This window comes from Rhinatrema bivittatum, chromosome 4, assembly GCF_901001135.1.
Source record: "Rhinatrema bivittatum chromosome 4, aRhiBiv1.1, whole genome shotgun sequence".
Taxonomy (NCBI): Eukaryota; Metazoa; Chordata; class Amphibia; order Gymnophiona; family Rhinatrematidae; genus Rhinatrema; species Rhinatrema bivittatum.
In genome coordinates this window covers 99,548,501-99,572,215 of record NC_042618.1, presented here as the reverse complement: position 1 = coordinate 99,572,215, position 23,715 = coordinate 99,548,501, and the positions used below count along the sequence as shown (strand labels likewise).

The 23,715-nt window shown below is 46.2% G+C and overlaps 1 protein-coding gene across 6 annotated transcripts in view; it reads right to left on the bottom strand.

Moving 5' to 3' along the window:
- The window catches only part of PLEKHG3 (pleckstrin homology and RhoGEF domain containing G3), a 192,660-nt gene that overhangs the window by 7,019 nt on the left and 161,926 nt on the right, over positions 1-23,715 (bottom strand). For 4 of the 6 annotated variants that reach the window (XM_029598500.1, XM_029598503.1, XM_029598505.1 and 1 more), the window contains 12 exons: positions 21,835-21,881; positions 19,361-19,511; positions 18,277-18,408; positions 16,400-16,582; positions 15,741-15,833; positions 15,518-15,604; positions 11,361-11,394; positions 9,904-9,999; positions 7,746-7,784; positions 6,671-6,681; positions 5,929-6,258; positions 4,943-5,056 (listed from right to left, as the gene is read on the bottom strand). In XM_029598500.1, the coding sequence (XP_029454360.1) occupies positions 4,943-5,056; positions 5,929-6,258; positions 6,671-6,681; positions 7,746-7,784; positions 9,904-9,999; positions 11,361-11,394; positions 15,518-15,604; positions 15,741-15,833; positions 16,400-16,582; positions 18,277-18,408; positions 19,361-19,511; positions 21,835-21,881 (1,317 nt within the window). The remainder of the gene's footprint in view (positions 1-4,942; positions 5,057-5,928; positions 6,259-6,670; positions 6,682-7,745; positions 7,785-9,903; positions 10,000-11,360; positions 11,395-15,517; positions 15,605-15,740; positions 15,834-16,399; positions 16,583-18,276; positions 18,409-19,360; positions 19,512-21,834; positions 21,882-23,715) is intronic. The other 2 variants (XM_029598501.1, XM_029598506.1) reach the window with 2 other exon arrangements.

Genomic DNA, 23,715 nt, shown 5'->3' with positions numbered 1-23,715 from the left:
AGGAAGGAACAGTGCGAAGTTGTAATGTTCCTGGAGTAAACTGAAGGAACGGCTTCTAAAATGATAGCGCTGTAGTCTAGAGATGCGATACGCCACCAAGAATACACTCTTCAACATTAATAGGCATAGAGACAGACTGCACAGCGGACAAAAGGAAGGCCATGCTAAAAAAGCCAGTACTAGATTGAGGTTCCATAGGGGACCGGCCACTTTAAGGGTGGTCGGAGGTGTTTAACCCCTTTAAGGAAACGGGCCAAGTCCATTTCCATTGGCAGGTGGGCTCTGTTCACCTCGCCCCTGAAACAGGAGAGAGCCGCCACCTGGAATTTCAAGGAGTTGAGTGACAACCCTTTGTTCAAGCTGTCCTGTAAAAATTCCAGAATCATGGGGATCTTGGTTGTCCGAGGGGGTACCCCACGTTCCTCGCACCAGGCCTCAATTATTCTCCAGATCAGCATGTACACCAAAGACATCGAGAACTTCCATGCGTGGAGCAAGGTGGCAATTACTGCCGCCAAATATCCACACTTCGTCAGGCGAGTCCTCTCAAGGGCCAGACCATAAGACAGAATCGAGTTGGGTCCTCGTGAAGGACCAGACCTTGTTGGAAAAGGTCCCTGTGCAAGGGGAGACTTAGGAGGCTCTCCACCAGAAGCTTCTGCATGTCTGCATATGACGGACGTCTGGACTAATTCTCTGTGGCGTTTGATCTTGCGAATGAACTTGCCCAGCAGAGGAAACGGAGGGAAGGCATACAGTAAGTCCTCCTCTGGCCAGGTCTGGACAAGGACGTAGATCCCTTGGGAGCGCTGATCTCTTCTGCGACTGAAGAATTGCAGGACCTTTTCTTTGAGAGATGTGACCAGGAGGTCGATGGAAGGGAGGCTCCAGTGATCTACTAGTAGCTGGAAGGCTCTGATCAACAATGCCCTGCTGAGAAAGTCTGCTCTGATGTTGTCTTTTCTCGTGATGTGGGCGGCCGAGATCCCTTGTAGATTTAACTCTGCCCATTACATAAGGGGGTCTATTTCCAGAGACACTTTGTGGCTTTTGATTCCTCCCTGGTGGTTGATGTAGGCTACCATTGTTGCGTTGTCCGACATCACACAGACTGCCTGGCCCTGGAGTCTGTGGCTGAATTGCAGACACGCTAATCTGACAGCTCGGGTTTCCAGGCGGTTTATGTTCAGCACGCCTCTTCCTTAGACCATCGCCCCATGGTTGTCAATTCCTGACAGTGAGCTCCCCACCCTCAGAGGCTCATGTCCGTCGTGAGGACTAGCCAGTCCGGTGGGGACAGGCTTACACCCTTGCTTAGATGAACTTCCTGTAGCCACCACTGTCGCCGAGAACATACTTCCATTGGTAGGTGGAGGCGAATTGAATAGTCTTGACACAGTGGGTTCCCAAAGTGACAGCAGGGAACGTTGGAGTGGCCGCATGTGTGCCCTCTCACAGGTACTACCTCCAGGGTTGACGTCATCAGCCCGAGGACCTGAAGATAGCTCCACACCCTGGGGCGCATTGTGTTCATCAACTGACACACTTGGCACATCAGTTTCCTTATCCTCGAGGGAGGAAGACTTTGTTCTGCTTGGTGTTGAACTGGACTCCCAGGTACTCTAAGGACTGGGAGGGCTTGAGACTGCTCTTGTCCATGTTCACAACCCAACCAAGTTCCTGAAGCAGGGACCTGACCCTGCTGATCACCTGGAGGCTCTCTTCCAACAAATTTGGCCGGATCAGCCAGTCGTCTGAGAAAGGGTGCACCAGGATCCTTTGTTTCCTCAGTGCTGCCGCACGACCACCATAATTTTGAAGAATCTTCTGGGGGCGGTTGCCAGGCTGAAGAGCAAAGTCTGGAACTGATAATGGCGGCCCAGTACCACAGAGCGTAGGAAACGCTGGTGGTCTTGATGAATTGGGATATGAAGGCAGGCCACCTAGAGGTCCAAGGAGATTAAGACTCTCCCAGTTGTACTGTCATTATGATGGAGCGAAGAGTTTCCATGCAGAAATGAATTATCTGCAGATGATGATTTACGCTCTTTAGGTCCAGGATGGGGTTAAACGCATCCTCCTTCTTGGGTACGATGAAATAACACCCCGTATTTTCATGGGGTATAAGTACCTGAGTTATAGCCCTCAAACTGAGGAGCCTTATCAATGTAGATTTCACTGCCAGTTTCCTGTGCTGGGAGTGGCAAGGTGACATCAAGAACATGTCCCGAGAAATGCTGCAAAATTCCAGAGCATATCCTTCTTGTATGATATCCAGTAGCCACTCGTGATCTCGGCTCACCTCTGATAGAAGAGGGATAGTCGACCCCCTATCTCCTCATCCTGAGGATGGGTCAGCAAAACTTCATTGGGAATTTCGGGCCAAACCTGAGCCCGAACCAGTCTCTCCTTTTAGGTTGTCAGCTCCGAAAGGACTGAGACCTCCCCGAGGGCCAAGATGTCTGAACTGTCGGGTTTCTGTAGGGCCAAAAGTACTGGGAGCCCCTGGTCCACCCCTCTTAGGTGAGGGGCGCTGCGACCTCTTTTTCTTATCTTCTGGCAGCTGAAGCACTAGAGATTCACCCCATTTACTGGCTAACTTTTCCAATTCGCTTCCGAATAGGAGGGATCCCTTAAAGGGCATCTTTGTGAGGTTTGCCTTAGAGGTCGCGTCCACTGACCAATTTCACAACCATAGTTGTCTTCTGGCTGCCACCGAGGCCACTCCTCTGGCCGAGATATGAACTAGGTCAGAGCTGGCAACCACTAGAAAGGCTGTGGTGGGCTCCATCGCCTCTCTGGATGTGCCCCTCAGCCACCTGCCTCTCTCGAGAGAGAAGCAGGCTCGAGCGAGCCACCAAGGCACAACAGGAAGCAATCTGAAGTGCCATTGCTGTCGCGGCAAAGGCTTGCTTAAGAATGGACTCCAACCGCCTATCATGTGCATCATTCAAGGACGCTCCTCCCTCCACTGGGATGGTTGTTCACTTTGAAAAGGTGCAGACCAGGGCATCCACATTGGGGAAACGCAGGCGTTCTCTGGCCGTTGGGTCCAGGTAGTACAGGGCCTCCAATGCCTGACCTCCTTTAAAGCTGGCTTCCTGAGCATCCCATTCCAAGTCAATCAACTCCTGGATGGCTTACAGCATTGGACAATAGCAAGAAGCTTTCCGTAGAGACACCAGGATGGGATTCTTCTTCGGTTCCGTCATAGGGTCCATGCTGGAGACTCCCAGAATTTTCAGGGTCTGGGAAACCAGGGCCGTCAATTTATCTCTGTGGAAAAACCATAACATGTCCGGTATGGTTCCAAGCCTGGAGGGATTTCCCCATCCTCCAACGAGCCTACATCCCCTTTCATCGTCTGTGGTGTCCAAGTTCCCATCAGGGATACCTTAGGTGATACGAGGCATGTCTCAAGGCATGCCGATAGGGCTGGGAGGGCTAGGCTTTCCAGTCTGGGGCTCGGTCCGGGCAGAGGCAGGAGCTGACTGTACAAAGGCTTGAAGACCTTGAAAAAAATCTACTCGAGAAACGGCTGCTAGGTCCATGTCTAGCCCAGGGAGAACTGGGGTAGGTGCCGCAGAATTGCCCTCTCCCGAGGCAGCCGCAGCCCCAGGATTACTCAGATCCAGCTGACCCATCTGCTGAATGGGAGGGACCGGGCTTGGAGAAGTTCTGGTCCAACCTTCCCTGGGCATCCTCACAGTGGTGACATAGGAAGGATTCCAAGTCAGACTGTGTAGCCCTAATATGGCAGGCAGCATAAAGAGTGTGTTGCTTGTGCTTCTTTGCTGCCCGAGTCATAATAAACTGTAACTTGTGCATTCAGCTGGCCAGCGCTTGAATCGGGTGTACACAGATCCAATGCGCGTAAGTGTAAGCGCCCTTAAGCGCAAATGTACGCGTCCGGTTGTATGCATGCATATGCATGCACTCATGCGCGCAGGTATGCACGCGTTAGGCAAACAGGGCCGACCCACACCGTGCATACCAACGGTCTATGGGGGAAAACCGCTCGCAAGATGGCGCCACCGCGGCCTGCCACGTGGCGTGCCGACCAAGCCTGAAGTGGGGCCTAGCCCATCAGGGGGCCGCTCAACCCGCTCAGAAACCCCCTTCCCTTGCCCTAATGAGATCGGGAACTTCGTCGGTATGGAGCACCGAGCAAGGAGACCGGAGGAAAGACTTACCGAAGCCCTTCCATGTCTCTGAATCGGGGAACTTCTTTTACTTACCTGGGCTCAGCATTACCGGTTGAGTACAGACGCAGCCTCGGCTGCGGGGGGAGAGAGCTTTGGCCATCACCGCCTCTCTCAGTTTCCTGCACCTGCTGCTTTTCAATTGCTTCAGCAGCAAAGTCCAGCCGGGAACCAGCTTCCGGACCAAGGCAAACCTCTGAGGGATCTCGGAAATCGCCTCAGGAATTCTCAACGGGGGGAGGGACTCGAGCGGGGCTCGAGCTTTCTCCAATTTAATGGTGAATTTTCCTTCTTCTAATTAGTACTGCAATCCCGCTAAACCACCAGTGCTGGTGCAAGGATAGCAGGTCTACATCTTCTAGGAAATGGAGAGATACTGAATGGCTGAGGTCACTGCAGGGCTATATCTAAGGTGACGTCAGCTTTGAAACTTGACTCCGTCTCCATCTGCTAGCAGGGGAACACATAATCCCATTGGTCCTGATTCTATTCGGCTACACGCTAGGAAATCTCCCAGTGCTTCCCCCAAACAGCGCCAAGAGTCAACAATTGACCCACGAACACCTGCATGACGTATGATAATATACAAGTGCTCCGTGTTCACTTTTCCTGGGCAATATTTTCTATATTACCACACTCATCCACATCCCCTGCATTTCCAGGTGCTTTAGGAACAGATTAGATAACAAGGATGCTCCTGGGTGGTCTGGTACCACCGACAGCTTGCGGGCCATACTCACCGGCTCTGGGGCAGAGGGCACTTCCACACTGCGGCGTTTCTCTGCATTCCCTGAGGACTGACTGTTTTGCCTCTTGAACCCTTTTGGCATCTCTTGCTCTCTAGTTTCCTTACTCTGAAAGCAGAACAGAAGATGAAACTTGAGAAGACAATCAAGCAGATCTCTCATTTACGTTAATGCAGCCTGAGTGATCTTGCATCACTAAAATATTGGGTTACCAAGCAGAAAAGCTGATTTTTAGTCTTATGGACAAGCTGGGTATGAAAGCACCTCTTACCCCCAATGAATGCAATCAATTACTTCCTCTACTGCTTTCCACAAGCTTCCTTTTCTACCATTTAAAAGTGGCTTTCCTGAGTACAGGGTTTGCTTCCTTCATGTGATATTGTAATGTGAAAGTACAGAGGCTGGCTTGGATCCTCCGTAAACACAGCAGGCCACTCTCAGTCCTAAATGGATTTGTGAGCTGAGCTGCAGAACCACAGAGCTTTTTATCCTTAAAATGTGTATATTAAATTTTGATTCTCTGATATTTGAAAAGATCTCTGTTATGCAAGTCCCAAACTGAAGGCTTTGGCAGGCTCATGAGCTTAAAGTAGAGGTGAGGTATCACCAAAATAAACCACAAACATTTTCCTTGTTCCTGTCACCTATTTAGTCAGCTGGATTTGAACACAGATTCCACTGTTGTCATGATTCATAGGGGTTTGGGGTTACAGAACTGGAAAGAAATATATACATATATTTTGTCTCATATAAAGTGTAAATGAAATCAGTGTACAATACACAAGTTCATCAGCTGATCAAGTCATGCACTTCAAAGCCTCGGATGCTAGGATTAATGGCAGTTATTGTCAAGTAAAGAACAGCCAGGAAAGAGTTAAGAGATTATGATAAGAGGAGGACGAATGGCTCCAAAGAGCTCAGATGTAAGCCATGCTTAGCACTTAGGCAGAGCAAGACAAAGGACAGAGACAAACCCTCACCGTGGATCCAGGTGTGAAAAGCAAAGCCTGGGCCCTATAGTGCCAGCAGTGTATGGCTGCCAGCATGGAACTGGCAAAGTCTGCTACCTGGTCTTCTCCCATCAGAATCTCCTCCTCCTCCTCCTCCTCAGAGGCTGTGTGCTCCGCCTCTGTTCCCTTCCTCTTGCTGTCACTCAGATTCAGGTGCTCTAATGAATCCTCCTTATAGGGCACTTCCTCCTCCACATCCTCCCATCTAGTCTTAGGCTGCCCAAGACTAGAAACCAGAGTGTCGGTACCCGGCTGCAGGAAGTCCCCAGTGTCCAAGAGGGCTCCGGCGCTGCCTGAATGCTGTTTTAAGGTTATAAACAAGGTTTCCCTTTGAATCAAGCTCCTTCAGTTACACCTCAGCATCAAACGTACCAGCATTATTTTCAATGGCTAAGATCATAACATGCTCCTTTATTGGCAACAAGAGAGAAATATTGACCTCCTCACAGCAAGGAATACGTGCCTGAGTGTACATACATGCAAGTGCACACGGAACAGTCCATGCACTAGCACCCGACTGAGTGAAAGCACATATGAGTGAGCCGCACATCTGAACGTCCTAAAGGCTGGCTTCTAGCCATTCTGGCAGAGAACTCTGCCCACGGAATAGGCGAGGAGGGCAGTGAAGCAGAAGAACAGAAAAAAAAAATGACAGAATCTGACATCACTGGCTTAAGTCGTTATCAAAATTAGCAATGTGCATTTTTCTTACCTTTAGTCTGACTGCCAGGGTCACAACACATGAAACAAAAAAGAAATAACAGCCATTAGACAATATAAAAGCAGAGCAAAAGCCCCCTTTTCCATACAAAAGAAAAATCACTAGCAAGATCTCAAGGTAAAATGATTTACACAAGTGTCAATGAATCAACAGAATTACATTTTGGCACACTCCTGCTATCTGTCCAGCTGCAGACTTTATCATATCTCAGACCACCCCCACTCTCCCCAAAACAAGAAAACATGTCAAATTCTCCTGTAGGAAACGTCTGGACTACTCCCTGCTGCAGGAGGAAATGACAATCTTGTGGCTGGAAAAATATTTTGATGCTGTGCAGTGTGTGTGTGAGGACTCCCAGTCTTACTGTGGTTGGGAACATAAGAAATGAAAGAAGAAAGGAGCTCACCAGTCAAAGACTGCCAGAGGGACAGATGTGGCTGGTGGGGAACAGACTCCCACAATCTGATTTTCAAGAACCCCCAGTGGATTTAAGTTTTTGGGATTTCAGAATTAATATTCAAGAGATAAATTTGTTCTAACAGTTCGGTTACCATGAAAAACAAATTTATTGGGGGTTCCTGAGGACTCCATTTAGAAACCACTGCTCCGACAGATTTCTGGGAACTGCAAAGTGTCAGCAGTCATTACTGTAGCCTGTATTACTTAATCCTAACCCTCTGGTGGATGTGCCAGGGGATCAGGTCTCCAGGAACAGCAGATATATAAACAGCCACTAATCCCTGGTAGCATAGTTCTAAGATGCAGAGGGTGCTCCAGGCTATAAGAGAGCACCCTTCAAGCTTTACTCTGACTTAATGCAGGAGCAAAATGAAACGCTATGAAAACCTTTGGGTCATTAAATTAGAACTTCTAACATGTAAAGAACCTGAAGAAGGAGCAGCAGGCAGATTTCATTTATGCATCAGCCTCTAGCTTCAAGCCCCACCACATTGCTCTCCTGTAGAATAACTTCGTCAAAGAGGCTGGTCCATGTCTCAGTTAAGGTCCTCAAATTGCCAGCATTTCTCTGGGTGTACAAAAGGGAGGATGGAGAACGTTTACTCACCCTTCTCACCCAGCTGTTTCAAGATGTTCTTGCTTGGCTCTGTGAAAAAACATATGCAACTGTTACGTTAAGAAACATCTGCCCATTATCTTTCTATATCATATACAATTTTGCAGCTCCTGGTTTTCTCTCACTTCTTTGCAATAAGATATCCTCTCTCTCACTGCGCTCACAGATGCCCCTAACACTAACCTCTATTGCATCATTCAAAGAGCTTCACAGCACCCTTTGTCTTCATTCATCCACCCTGCAACTGCACCCTTGCTTCAGTTCAGAGAGCATCAATCACTGCCAAACTGTGCCCAGATAATACCTACCCACCTTCAATCATAGACAATTACAAGTGTCCCCTTGTAATGGACTGACTCTGTTTTCCTCCTTGCTGTACGTGCAGGACCAGGCTAGACGCCTGGTCCAGCTTAAATCCCACAGAGGGCTAGCACTCTGTGGGCGGGACCCTGCGGGTAGGGGAGAGGCCTGAGGGCAGGACCAGTTGGGAAGCACAGGAGTGTAAACCTAGCTGGGTTCCGGAGGCCCCTGTGTCTCCAGGAGAGGCTGCTCCTGTAAATTTATCCTGACCAAACCAGAGGGAGTGAGTATACACTGTCCAGAGGGAAGGCAGTCTACAAACCCCCTATATAAGTGAATACTGCTGAGGTAAGACAGTCTGCATTCCGTTGAAGTGTTGTATATAAATAAAAGTTAAAATTGTTTTGAAAGGCTCAGTTTCCCACACCCCTGCTAACACACCTTCCTTCATACCAAATAATTTAACACTGAGGACAGCATAATTATAACACCCTTGATCACTCCCAGATTTCACCCCTTCAGCATCCTTCATCAGTTTCCAAACTCTCCATGTCAGCTGCTATATCAATGATTTGATCTCACACCAGACTGTCTGCGACCTTTACTCCTGGATGTTGAACCATCATATTGAGATTGGAAGTATATTGTCTCCTTTGCATTGCTGGTCTTGTTACATGCAATGAATGGGCTCTAAGAACAGGACATGGAAAACCTATTAGAGTCATGATGTGACTACAACAACCCTTATCTTCTCTTCAAACATTTGGTAAGGAGCCTATCACTTTCCACTCACCAAATTCAGATTCTGGTGTAGGCTATGGGCCATGGCCCCTGCCTAGTACAGCACAGGCTTATTATGGCCTTTCGATTATTTATTTATAAAATTTCTAGCCTACCTAGCCACAGTTCTACACAGGTTGCAATAAAACATTTACAATACGACAATCAAATCGACAAACAAAATAGATTAAACAAGAAGAAAAATACAAAGAATAAAATTGTCCTGTCATAATATATATTGTGGAGCCCCACCACTCCTGCAAGCAATATGTATAAGAGCAATGTGCAATCACTGATAAGCACCAGCCATGGAAGGGCTCTGGGGCCCTGCACAAGCTATGGAAATGCTCTGAACCCCTTTTCTTCCATTCTGGAAGTGCTACCGCTAAGTCCAAGAACCCACAACCATAGCCTCTACTAACCATTCACACCAACAAGCATCAACTCCAGATGTATTCTGGAAAAGCTCCCCTACACACTATTTCCAGGAGAACTCAGGCAAAGACCTTCTACAACCAAGCAACAGCTCCTGATGCACTCTAACACCAAAATGGAGCATTGGAGAATGCCATTACTGTACCCCCAAACACCATCTTCGCAAGCATCATCCATCTCTTCTCTTTCTCTGGGGATCAGCTCCATGAGTACAAGGGCACTGACTCTGCCCCCCGCCCCCCCCTCCGCATCAGCCAAGATGAGTATGCAGGCACCAACTCTGCTAAGTACCAGCTCGATGAGCACATGGGCACAGAGCCTGTGGCACTGACCATCCCCTTCCAAAAGCTCTAGGTCTGCAAGCAAATGGGCCCCGTTATCCCTCCTCTCCCCAAGCGCTAGGTCTGTGAGTATGCAAGCACTGGCCCCAGCACCTGTTCCATGAGCACATGGGGCATTCCCCCATAAACCCAAGCCCTGGAAGTATCCAGGCACCAGCTCAAAAAGCATGTGGGCTCCACCCAGAAGCCTGTGTAGCCCCTGCAAGAACAAGCTACTAGCATGCACATTACTGCGAGCAAGGCCTGGATATGGAGACTGAGGCCAGGAACACTTCTCCCCCTTCCCAACTCACCTGACTGTCTGCGGCCCTGGCGTACCGGCACCATCTGTTCGTCCGTGGACATTGCTTTCTTTATCCGCTCCGGACTGTACTTGTAACGACTGGAGTCTGAATGCAGAAAATGGGAACGGGTTAAAATTCTTGGCCTGACATAGGTTCCCGGTCACACAGCACAGGACAAAAGTGGGGGTCCTGTGACTTGTTAAAGGCTTTTCTCACCTAGTACCCCAGCCTGATGTGACCAAGGATATCATCCTATACCCTGGAGGGTGGCATGACTCTCCTAGGCATATGGAAGAAGCCTGGTTAACCCACTACCGAGGTAAGAAAAATCATTTCCTGCCTTCTGCCCCATTCAGGTCTGCAATGAGTACAATTCCTGCAAGAGCACGGATTAGTATACTCGTCTGGGGACTGAACAGGAGGCTGGCACTGTATTATAATGTTTACAGATTACTGAACTATTGCACTAATCAATATACGCACACTCATGTGCCGAAGAATTTCACGCACTTGAATACAGAGCAGCAGAACGGTCATGAGACAGGGATGGAAACCGAGGAGGAAGGGAGTGCAGAGATTGTACACAGACTGATCCTGATGGTTGGAGAACAATTTTCAAAGACTTACCCGAGTAAATTAGCCCAGCTGGAAATTTCCCTCTGGTGAACCTATAAGGTACACCCTGGGCTGCCCAGGGCATGTACTATTGGCTGGGTTAAAGAGGGGCATTACCAGAGGTATATTTAGGCAAGAGAGGGAAAACTGTGTACAAAAATATAATTTTCAAACCATGGGCACTATTTTACTCCCATTCAGCTGCCCGTACAAACAGCGCTCTTAGAAAAACTAGGAGCAAAGTGCCCATGGTAAAGTACCTGCCTACTCTGCTGGAGAGAAGGTTCAACCCACTGTCTGGACTGATCTGGGTACGTACAGGGAATGTGTAATTATGTGGGCTCTCCGGTAAGGCAGACAGATGCAAGATACGTGGGTACTTTTTTCTTTTATTTTACTTGCACACCTTGTAGCTACTTTTCAGGGAAATTACCAGGGTAGCTTCTCTTTGAAAATGAGTTACAAGGTATGCGGATAAAAAAAATCTAAATAAAATGTGCTTACATGCCTTGCACCTGCTGTACTCATGGGCCAACTACGCACAGGAAAATACACATGCGTCTCTCTGAAATTCAAATATACACATGAATTTTCCTACTCCAACCCAAATGCGCCGCACAGAATGCCCATTTTTTTCAGAGCTTACCATAGCCATGTTGTCAAACAATGCGGATAAATCTAAACTGCTGTGCTGGGGACAATTTCTTAACCCAGGGATCTAGTTAAAATCTGTGGTTAGGCACCTAGATCCCTTTGGAAACTGACCTCTAGAAGGTAGGCAGGTTTGCATGTGAGGAAGGAAGGGAGACTGAAATACCACATCTTAACTAGGAAGCAGACAGTGCACTTACATAGGGCATCCATTTCCAAGATGGCTTCCTTGGCCTACAGCAAAGAAAGAAGAGAAACTGTTACTAGAATGTAAAAGGCAGAAAAATGAGCTTCATTCAAAATACTGTGAAGCTCTCAGTTTTCTCCCCCCCCCTTAAAAAAAAAAAAATTCTTTTTTTCTAGCTATGTATAACCAGGGGCGGACTGGCCTATCGGAGGATTGGGCATCCCCAGGTGGGCCGGTCACTCCCATCACGTGATTTTTTTTTTTTTTAAACTTCCCGGCCAAAGATGAAGAGGGTCTGCTGGCGCTGCAGCCCGAAGAGAAACCTAAGGGCAGGGCTGGTGGAAGCACTAGGCCTGGGGCACCGCGAGCAGTGGTATCCCGAGGGGAGCCAATGCCCCCAGCGCAAGGAGGCTCATGCGGCGCAGCAACAGGCAGATGGGCAGGGCCGTGGTGAGGCTCACGTCACCATGGCCCGAAGAAAAAGATCGTGTTTAAACGCGCTGATGCTCCTCCTCCTTCCTGCCTGCGCGGCCCCGAAAGTAAACGTTGCACGGAGCCGCGTGGGCAGGAAGGAGAAGGAGCATTAGTGTGTGCAGAAGAGAAGCAGCGCAGCCCGAGAAGAGGAAGAGGCCCAGTAGCAGGGCCGCTGCGGCCCGAGAAGAGGAGGCCCAGAAGTGAGAGAGAGGCTGAGGGTCTGTAGAGTGTGTGTGTCTGTGCGTGTATAAGATGAGTTGAGAAATTGTGTGTGAGAGTGAAGACCTGAATGTTTGCAAGGATAGCATGTGAGAGCCTGTGTATGTGTGTGAGAGAGACAACATGTGACAGTGAGAGCCTGTGCTTGAGCAAGACAGCATGTGGGAGTGAGAGAGAGCCTGGGTGTGTGAGAGTCAGACAGCATGTGCCAGTGAGAGACTGTGTGTATAAATGATTGTATGAGAGACAGCATGTGAGAGTAAGAGCCTGTGTGTGTGTGTGTTTGTGTGTGTGTGTGAGCGAGAGAGAGAAAGCATGTGAGAATGAGAACCTGACTGTGTGTTTGAGGGAAGAAGATGGAGAGAAAAGAAATAGAAAAAAAGACAATATAAAAGGAATTGGCAAAAAAAAATAAGAAAGGGAAGGTGGAAAAAAAAAAGCCTGTGACCAACCGATTAGAAAACTAAGATCAGACAGCAAAGGTAAAAAAACAAAAAAAATTACTTTTTAGTGATTGGCACATGTAATCTTTGGGAACGTGCAAGAGTAGCACTTTCTCTATGCGGATCTCACAATGTATGAGATCAGCATGGAGAAAGTGGAAGCCCACGGGGCCTGCACAGAGGAGGCAGCAGAATGGGCTTCAGTGTCAGTAGCAGCAATCAGCACCTCCCCAATAGCCATGCGGCAGCAGTGACAGTGGCAGCAGAGGAATGAGAGAGGTTCCGAGGTTGCTGGCAAAAGAAAGAGAGGGGGGTCTGCCTTTAGCGTGTGCATGTGTATGAATGGGATCTGCCTGGGGGTGTATGTGTGTGAATGCACAGGTGCCTGCCTGGGGGTCTGTGTCTGTGAGAATTAATGTGTGCATGCCTGGGGGATGGGGGGAGTGGTGTGAAAATGAATGGGAGCCTGCTTGGGGGTCAATGTGTGTGTGTGAGAATGACTGGGAGCTTGCCTGGGTGTGTGTATGTTTGTGAGGGAGCCAGTGAGTGTGAGAGCATGAGTGTGTATGAGAAAATCCAAGGGTGTAAGAGTTTGTGTGTGGAGGGGGAGAGAGTGTCTTAGAGCCTGAGAGTGTCTCAGTGTCAGCGAGAGGTTATGGTGGGTATAAGAGCATGAATGTGTATGTATGTGACAGTGTATGTGTGAGAGAGAATGAACATGTGAGTATGTGTGAGAGAGAGAGGATAACCTCCTAATCCTCGACAATATCAGGGTGCGTGGAAATCAAGAGCTCCCACAGAAGGGGACAGCAGGGGCTTTTTAAAATCCTTATTAGTTTTAATTATTGAATATTATTTGATGTCTGCTCTTTTTGAAATATTTTATTGGTGTTATATACAAATTTTTGAAAATTTCCCTGAGTTAAATTACTGGAGGTTCCATTCATCAGCAGTTTTGAAATATATATTTTTAGTATGATTTTCCTATTGTGATGTTTTATAGTTCTTGCTTTTATTGTTTGATGTTTTATGAGGAATGATGATATTTTCTGTTTTCCATTGCTGCATTACATACAGTCTAACTTGTTGTAATTTTCAGTTCAGTTTGTCTGTGCATAAAAAAAGGGACAGGAGCAACCTCCTACAGGTAGTCAAACTTGTATGGCTTATTTTCTTACTGATTATTAGCTTTTTAAAAAGAAAGTTAACTTATGATTATTTTGGGATCTCCTGAGTTCTCCTGACCTAGACTGGTCACCGTAGGAGAAACGATACTGAGCTCAATGGATCTTGGTCTGACCTAGCACGGCACTACTTATGTTCTTATTACCAAGTTCTTGGTTTGAATAACTAGTCTAATTTGGATGTGCGGTAGTATCTACTTGTCATTATGGAGAGGGATGCTGGAAATTATTTTGACTGATTTTTGTAGAAAACACATCTCTTTAAGGAATAGCGCAACATACTGACTACTACTACAATGTATTCTTATGCCTATAAAGGAATTGAGAAAAATGTCAACAAACAGAAAACATGGATGCTCCTATTTTTCTAAACAACTGATAGAGAGCATTGAATTAAATGGCTAAGCCTATTCGAGGTTTGAACTCCAAACCTTAGAACAAGTAGATTCAGACCAGCTGTTCCATCCTATTGCTGGTATTTATATATAGGAATCATGGGAATAGAAGATGTCTGACTGTGATTTCTAACAAAGGCCAGGAGAGCTCTCTTACCAGGTCATTCATCAAAATGTTTATGGTGTTAATGCATGCATTAATGCCATAATGCATCCGAAAAGAATTGTAACGCAAGGTGCGAATGCAAATTTTTGGGAGGGGCGGGATCGGGGAGGAGTTTGAGCGAGATTTAGTTAAATGAGGGGCAATATTGCACCGTGCGATTGCATAATGCATGCTATTGCACAGTTTTAACGCCAGAAATAACTACACCTTTTTTCCAGGCATTAGGCTGTGCGATATGCTCGAAATGGCCATAACGCAATTCGCAATAAATTTTTGGAATTTCATTTTGGCCATTTCTGGGCTTGGGAGGGGGAGAGGTGGAGGAGAGAGAGAGAGAGAGAGAGAACCTCTGGCGAGGGCCTCACTGTGTGCACCTATTTATATCTCTATAGGAGAGCCACCTAATATGTCGAGGTGAAATCTTCACCAAGGTGTACTGTGCTGTTCATACATCTCACTCTGCATGTGAAACTGGCCACTAAATCCTCTCTCCCCCCCGCACCGATGCAAAGTGTAAGTTACTGCATGTTGCGGTAATTGTAAAATTTCCATATACACGCCCCTTCTCTTAACGCGGGTGATATGAATGCGCTATTAATACTTTTTGATGAATCTAGGGGTTAATGCTGAATTCATTTGAATAGGAACGATTCCAAGTAACCTTCTCCCTGGTTAGTGTTATGGAACTTTCTGGTGACCTTATTTAGATTTGTGTTGTATTTGTACAACTGCTTTATTGAAATTTCTAATAAAAACACAAAAATGAATTTTAAAATAGTGCTTTCTAGTTTGCATACTTATACAAATGTTACATTCCAGTTCAATAAAACCTCAGAACAGTTTCTTTCCTGCAATGGAAAATAGATATAGCTAACAGGAAGGACTCTGCAGAAACTGTAAAATGTTAGAAAATGCTACACTGATACTGACTCAGAGTAGGAATTCATTCCCATGTGGGCTAAAGCTGGATAGAGGGAAAGGATGTCTAAGGGCAGGATACAGCTGTGCTATGATAAATGTATAATATTAGCAAAGAAAGTCGTCCTCCAAACCTTCTCATGCTGGAGCTAAGGGCCTTGCTATCCTATTTCTTTGGACGTGGAGTAAGAGAGGAGTGACACTGGCACTGAGGAAATTATGGAAGTAGGCCTCATATGCTCCTAGTTGCAGGCCGTCCCGTCCCCCCCTTTTCCAGTCATGAAAAGACAGCCCCTCCCTCTCCTAGACCTCATCTATCACCAGAAAGAAGAGGTAGAAACCGGTTCCCTTATCTTTCGCCTCAGCATTACCTTCTGGGGAATAATTGCATGGTGGTTTTCCAGGATGAGTTTCTTTATGTGGTGAGTCCACAGACGCTTTTCTTCAACTGTTCTGGCCTTCAGTGAAAGAAGAAGCAAAGGGGGGTGTGTTAGAGCATGTTCTGTTACTATCCGCTACAATGACGACCAAAAAGGAGGATGCAGATCCCATTCCCCTATTCTCCAGGCCCACTCCACCATTCCCAGCTCTCACCTGCACACTGTGCTGCTGTTTGCTGTTCTTGTAATGGGTTACACTGAAGCACAGAGAGTCCTTGCTGCTTTCAATTAGCATCAAACTGGAACACTGCCAAGACAAAAATAAAAGCTCCAGTAAATTATGAAGTGACCAAAGGAGCAAAAAAAAAAAAAACCACTCTTCAGAAGAAAGAAAGGATAGGGAAGATACAATACAGACAGGTGTCAATAAGGTCCCTGAAGGAAGCTCCAGGATATGAAACTGAAGGGAGAAAAGCACAAAAGGAATGCAAGAAAATACTTTTTTTGCTGAAAGGTTGATGGAGAGAGCAGAGGTTATAGGAGCTAAAACAATGGCAGAATTTAGACACAAAGGAACCTTAGTGGTGGGATGGAGACTATAGATTGAATAAACCTGTGACATAACTGGACAAAGGGGCCCTTATCTGATGACATCAGGTAGTGTGACACATTTTGCCCCTTTAGCTATTGGAACACAAGGCAAATTACTAAAGTTTTTCCCCATTTTATGTTGGTTACCGCTTGTGCTAACTGAGTACAGAGTGAATGAGGACAGAGAACAGGTTTATACTCTACCACACATCACCTCCTGCTGTAGGCATAACAAGACAAGACACAAGCTGAAAGGAAGCACAGATGGGACTAGTCACTTACCAGAATGTGTGTTTTGTAGGTAAAGTGATCCCCACGCTTCTTGGTGATAAAAAGGGCTTTGTCAAACAGGAACAGGGTCCTCTCATTCCGGGCTCGCTGAACACGGAAAGTCCCTTCTAGAATCAGCTCACCGTATGTCGTCAGATCCATCCCCTTCCAGTTCAGTAACAGGGACTGAATTTCCTACATAGCCAGAGAAGTGCAGAGTTGTCACTGTTCAGATACTAGGTTATTTTAATTAATGGATAAAAGTAACATAGTGATGCAGGCAGAAAAGGACCAAATGGTCCATCCAGTCTACCCAGCAAGCTTCTTATGGTAATATCTGCCACACTGTGTAGGCCACTCCTAAGTAGTTCATGCAGTTACCCTCAGTCCTTATTATAAGGGTAGTAATATTTACAAACAACTGTCAAATTCATAAAAAAAATAAATTACTGCTAGCAATAATTTTACTGGGTGAGAAGTCTTCCTGAAAATTCAGGCAACACTAACTTGTTTTGCTTTTGGACTTGGCCATAGACGCAGTCTGCATATCAGTACCCCAGATTGTAAAAGTCAGGGCCCGTGTTGGTTGCTATCTGAATCCAATACCCCTCCTCCCCCCGCCATCAAAGCAGAGAGTAATGTTGCATTTGTGTCAAAAGAATCAAAAGCTTATTGACTGAAGGTAATAATCCCCATGCTTCTGCTAAGGGTAGTATCTGTCACTCCGAGCAGATTACACCCACGCACTCTTTTCTTCATTTCTGTCCTCTAGACTTTAGGGACCCAGAGAGTTTATCCCATGCCCCTTTGAATTCTTTAACTGCTGTTATCGTCATCATCTCCTCCGGAAGGGCTTTCCAGGCATCCACCACCCTCTCCATGAAGAAATATTTCCTGAAGTTGATTTTGAGTCTTCCTCCCTGAAGTTTCATTTTGTGACCCCTAGTTCTATTGTTTCCTTTCCAACGGAAAACGTTCGAAGTTCGTGCATCATTAAAACCTTTCAGGTATCTGAAGGTCTTTATCATATCTCTTCCAGGGTATACATATTTAGATCCTCCCCATACATCTTCTGATATTGACCCTACACCATTTTGGTCGCCCTTCTCTGGACCGCCTCCATCCTGTCTCTATCCTTTTTAAGATCCGGGCTCCAGAACTGAACCCAGTACTCCAGGTGAGGCCTCCCCAAGGATCTGTACAGGGAAATTATCACCTCCTTTTTCTTACTGGTTATTCCTCTCTCTCTCTGCAGTCCAGCATTCTTCTAGCTTTAGTTATCACCTTGTCACATTGCTTCGCCATCTTCAGATCACCAGACACTATCACCCCAAGATCCTTCTTTTGGTTCGGGCACATCAGTCTTTCACCCCCCATCACATACAACTCTTTTGTATTACTGCATCCCAGATACATGACTCTGCACGTCTTGGCATTGAACCTCAGCTGCCAATTCCTCGACCCGTTATCAAGCTTTCTTAAATCACGTCTCATTCTCTCTTCTCTTTCCAGTGTGTCCACTCTGTTGCAGATCTTAGTATCATCCACAAATAGACAAACTTTACCTTCTATCCCTTCCGTAATGTCGCTCACAAAGACATTGAACAGAACTGGTCCCAACACTCTACTTAACACTGAAATATTAATGTGTTTTGATATATCACTTCTATCTGAAGCAGTCCAGAGAAAAAAAACGCACAACTGCTGTTAAACTCGTTATGACTGGTACTCGTTCTGAAGATCACAAGGCTGAATGGACCATGACAGAATTTGATCCTACAAGCTAAAGGGTTACACACGTTAGAGACAGACAAACTAGACAGCAGAGCCATTCCAGCCTACACACAACGTACCATCACTTGCACTCAACTCAGGACAATCTCGCTTACCTGCAGCCGAATAGCGTGTTCATGCTTCCTCTTCATGTCGTTGATGTACCAGGCCACCCCCGTCATCGTGTCGATGGCTTCCTCCACCACCTCGTACCCATCCTCTTCCACGTCAAAATGCTTCGCTATCTCCTGTGTAGGAATGCAGAAAACCACAGGCTGTAACTCATTTTATATACCTTGCAGGCATTTCAGTCCTCCTGTTCTTTCATGTAGGTGACAGAGCCAGTAAGAGGCTCGGCAGCGGGTGCAGGATCACTGGCAATTCTTTGCAATATTCCTAATCTGTCAGGGCAGCCAGGACAGCGCAGATGCCACACACTGAACATAGCAGTAAAGCTACAAGAATTCTGCTTCATTTTGGCACAGCAAGAAAATACATGAAAACAGGACTAGGTCCTCAAAAGGTGTTAGCAAGTTTTTGACTGCTTGGCCCCATCTTCATTCACTTTGCTACTTCCTTGCCTTTGGGACACTTGGCATTTTTTGATTGGACATAACTGTTTTCTAGAATTTTTTTTCTTTGACTTCTCCCAATTCTCTATTGTAAGAAAATGTAACAATTGCACTTCCACAGCAATGCTGTGTAAAGAAGAAAAGTAAACCAGGAGGCAACCAAGAAGCTGACTGGAAATCCAAGTAGCTGTTTGGGTGGCAACAAACAGCACCAAGAGCAGCAAGACATGGAGCATGCTGAGAGTCGACAGTATGGGAGCGCGGCATCCGCCATATGCAATATCCCTTGTCAACCTCACAACTCTCTCCCCCGATGATACTGTCCATTACTTACCTCCCACTACCAATACCCACTCCAGCCTTCCCACTGTGAATGGGGCGCATTGAGGGGATGAAGCGGCATTCAATTTACAAGGTCAGGACAGCGGTACCTGCCATACAGAATTACGGTGAAAACCTCACCCACACCAGTGAAATTAGGAGGCTGCAGTTTGTGTTGGGAGGCTGCCATCTCCTCAGAGGGGGCCGGGGCGGGATCAGTTTGTGTTGGGAGGCTATTTTATTTTCCAGCAGGAGGAATTCTGTCCCGTGTGAGAGTGAAACATGAATTTGCGAAGCGAAAGCTTACCTGCAGGAGTAGATGGTACTTGAGGATCCTTTGAACAGGTTTTAGAAGGTACGATCCCAGCGGGAGTGAATGCTTCAGCTCCTCCTGCCTCTCCCGGAAGAACGTGGCCAGCAGTTTGTTCCTCATGCATTCTGTCAGAGCTGCTACAGAGCTGTAAGGGAAGCGCAAGAGGAAGAGGAAGGTGGGAGAGGAGGGAGAAGGCCAGAAGTGACATTTAAAGCCTTTCCTTAATGATTACATCCCTTCAACGTAATAATCCTGAATTACTTAAGAGAGTGCTTAGTCTGATATTATCCTGGGTATACACTAAAGTTGGCTGAGAAGTTAACTAGGACCAGACAGAGTTAATTCTCATCTGGGATACTTTGCCGAAGTAGCTACGGCTCATCAAAAACTATGGAGTCTTTTGACATAGATTAAAAAGCATGCTTTTTGAAATAAGACAGGATGGAAGGGTATGATGATCACTGGAACTCATAAATATGATGTTGGTGGGGCTTCAAATGATAAAAATTAGTTTTAAAAGAAAAAACTTTTTTGCGTGTCATGCTTCTTTGATTTATGTGGATGATGACCTCAGGAATTGTGGGGGCGTTCTACGGAGGTTTTTAATACAGCCAGGGAATCGTTATGGGTCTGGAGGTCCGGTACACCATATGACAAGGGAGCCCATGAATCTGGGTGGTGTTTATGGGGGTTTTATGCAGCTGTGTAATTGTCACGGGACCAGTGGTTGGCAAGCTAGTCACAGACACAGGGTGATGATAGGGCATATTTAATAATTTATATTTTAATTACCTATTTATGATTAGATTTGTTTTGTACTTTATATTTCATTCTCACAATGCTGTTGTATCTTGTTTTTTGTGTCCCCGATGTGATTATGTTTCTAATATCTGTTGTAACATGCTTTGAGTGATTTGTTTGTTAAAGTATGTAAGAATAATAAAGCATTCTTATTATCAGCATCATGAAGGGGGAGAACTGGCACAGCTGGAACAGCTGGGCTGGCAGCTGTGGGTGTCACGGGGCATGGCACTGCAGGAGCCAGAAACACTCAGATAACGATGACACATTAAAGAATCGATGGTGCAGGGTCCCCATTCAAAGGTGTGCATGGACTGACGTGGGCAGGCATGGACCACCAAGCCAAGATTTGGAGAAATCCAAAAACAAAACTGCCAACTCTTCACACTATTCAATACACAAAAGGGTTATTTCCAAGTTCCAGACAAAACATTTGCTGCTCTGCCATCAGCAGGAGACAGGATAGAATGAGTGAAGCACTGGTGATCACCAGCAAAAGCTCCCTATCCAAAGACACTACTCTGCTTTAACTCTGGGGAGCTTTAGGTCACACCCAGGTACCCCTGGCAGAAAGCTAAGATCTGCTATAGGGTCTGGGTGTCGGCCAGATGTCACATTTGTAGTTAGGAAAAGAAGCTGGTGATTAGCCAGCAAGTTCTCCCGGTCCCGGTTTCTGCTGTTCTACCTCAGCTGATCTGAGCTTGCTCTAGCAGTTACTGGAGAGCTGCTGGGAAGAGACCCAGTTTCTGAACAGCAATCGCCTAAATATACATGAAAGGATTTTAGGTTTCAGTTTTTATTTTATTTTTTCCTGGGAATTTCAATGCTATAACAACAACAAAAAAATGTAGAAAACTGATTTTTTTTTTCACTAATTTTTCTCCTGTTTATGTCATTTTTCCACTGATCATTTTTGTTTTAACACCGAAATTTCCAAGAAAAATCAAATAAAAATTGAAAATGAAGGACCCTACGTATACATCAGACAGCACTTGGTGGGGGTCAGTGAAGACGCTGCCAGCCTCCTGCTCCACAGCCCTTCTGTACATGCTGGAGAGAGCCTGGAGGTTGCAGCCTCCAGAGCACCTCTGTACATGCTGGAGAGAGCCTGGGGGTTGCAGCCTCCACAGCACCTCTGTACATGCTGGAGAGAGCCTGGAGGTTGCAGCCTCCACAGCACCTCTGTACATGCTGGAGAGAGCCTGGAGGTTGCAGCCTCCAGAGCACCTCTGTATATGCTGGAGAGAGCCTTGGGGGGGGGGGGGGGGGGGGGTTGCAGCCTCCAGAGCACTTCTCTTCACCTGAAGGGCCCCATTGTTCAGTTCTGGATAAATAATCATGAGAAACAGGATCTGATTCACAGTGTGATTTCTCCTTTCCAATGTATAGCTTCTCCTTAAACCGACAGGAGAGGACTCAAAAAATAAATCTACCAAAAAGAGTCAGACACGTTAGCAGAGAAAGCCTTTCCATGGTTTTATAAATCCCAAACCACACACCTCTTTTTTTTTAATTATTTTTTTTTTAAAGGGCTTCCCAAATCTTCCTGCTTGCTCTCTCAGTCTCCTGTTAGGACAGGTTAGAAATCACTCCTCCATGGTCACCACCCAACCCACATTCCCTTCCATGCTCTATGAAGCTTTGTGTGTTTATTTGCAAGTACTTACTTTGGGTAGTTGGTGCAGTACTGTGTATAAATATCAAAGTCTTGGCTCTGCAAATAAAGGACATGTTTCAGCAGTAGTGTCAATACATGCAGGGAGGGAGAGCCTGTCCTGTAGCTATCTTTAGGAGCCTGGGACAGGAACGACGACTGGGGGAGAAGTCTCCAACATTGACATCCTGCAGGCGAGCAAGCATGTACGGCTGACAGCTGGGAGATATCCTGAGTAAATGTTACCAAATATGAATAATCTCCTACTTACATCAAAATGAGGCAACACCTTTTGTATTCTGAATCATCAGAATTGATTTGATTGCTTGGCTCAAAAAGTTAAAAATGACTAGTAAGTTAAAAGAAAGAAATAGGGTTTTATGTTATTTCTTCAAGATTGTTTGTTTTTTTTAAGAAATAATCTTGCATCCTATAAGAGAAGTGCAACCTACCCCCCATACATTTTGCCTTGCAATTAATGTTAATATTTCACTCTATACTATACTGTAAATTTTGATTTAGCGTTTCTATCACTCTGAACAGACCAACCAGCTTCCCCCATTCTCTTTTAGAATTCCAATTTTGATTTGGAAAAACGAGGATCAGCATTGCTTTTCACTGTACTAGTTTAAAATTAAAAACATTATCTATAAAGCGTCATGAGCTGCTCCAAAGATTTTATCACCAAGCATGGAGGGGGTTTGGTGACAAAGGAAAAAGGATGGCAGGCCTTACTAGCACACAGGGCTGTAAATATCTCCTATGGTTCTTAGTTACATTTCTAAACTACCAACCGGATCAGACACCCAAACTCACCAGTGTACGATGCTTAGCAAAGCCCACTCCTGTAATGCAAACTTCCTTGCAGCAGTGCCCGTTCCACTAGTCTCAGACTAGAGTCCTGCAGCTGGACCATCTTCAGAGCAGTGCCCTGTCACTCCAGCCGGGACTCCCTCACTGTGCACTTCCTCAGAACAGTGTCTGGGGCAGCTGTCTCCAGTTGTCAGTACTGTCCTGGCTAGTGCAGTGTTTTCCCAACCAGTATGCTGCCTTCAGACCTGATCAGTGTGCCACGGAAAAATCACCACTGCCTGATTCTCAGAAGCAGACCAGAACGTGGGCTTTGCTCTCAGCACCTCACAGCATGAGTCACCAGTGGTGGCTCTTACACAGGTAGGAGCTCCTTTCTGAGAACGTGTGCAATCCTGCATGCCTAGCTACAGCATGAGCCCCGGAGGGCATAAACAGCTGGGTCCCACGTTGTGCAGCACACAGCACCTCCTCATTTTCCCCTTACTGAGCCTCCTCCTTCCAGTCCTTCCAGCCTTTGTCTTACCCCCAACGCTGAGTGAGACAGGGAGGGCTTTCACTGAGCACTGGATGGGATTCATTTTGTGGGGAACAGCAGCAGTGGAGTAGCTCAGGCAGTCACAATGTAACTAACTGAGCCAGCTGCCAGCACCACAGGGACTTCTCCCTTACCCTGCACTTGGATATTGAGGGAACTGATTCAAATTCACGAAACTTTATTGGTATGACAATTTTACAGGTGTTGCCAAAGTAATATACATAATGATTAAAAGAAGAGGAGAAAGAAAAAAATTATAAAATAACAGTAAAGTAAAACTGGCCTACTGTGATGAGTCTCTCTCTGCCCCTCTCTCCCTTTGTTTTAAAGTTTGAAAGCTAAGTTTCCTTTTGGCTATAAAAGAGTCCTCTTCATGCTCCATGGAGGCCGGGGTTCCCACACAACATTTCTTTTAATGTAGAAGTGCTTTGGGCTTGAAAGGCTGGGAAACGCTGTGCTAGCAATTGCTTTTTTTTTTTTTGCCAGGGGAGAGGAGTTCCTGTCACGGCAATGTACGTGAAGTGAAAAGATTCCATCTTGCCTTAC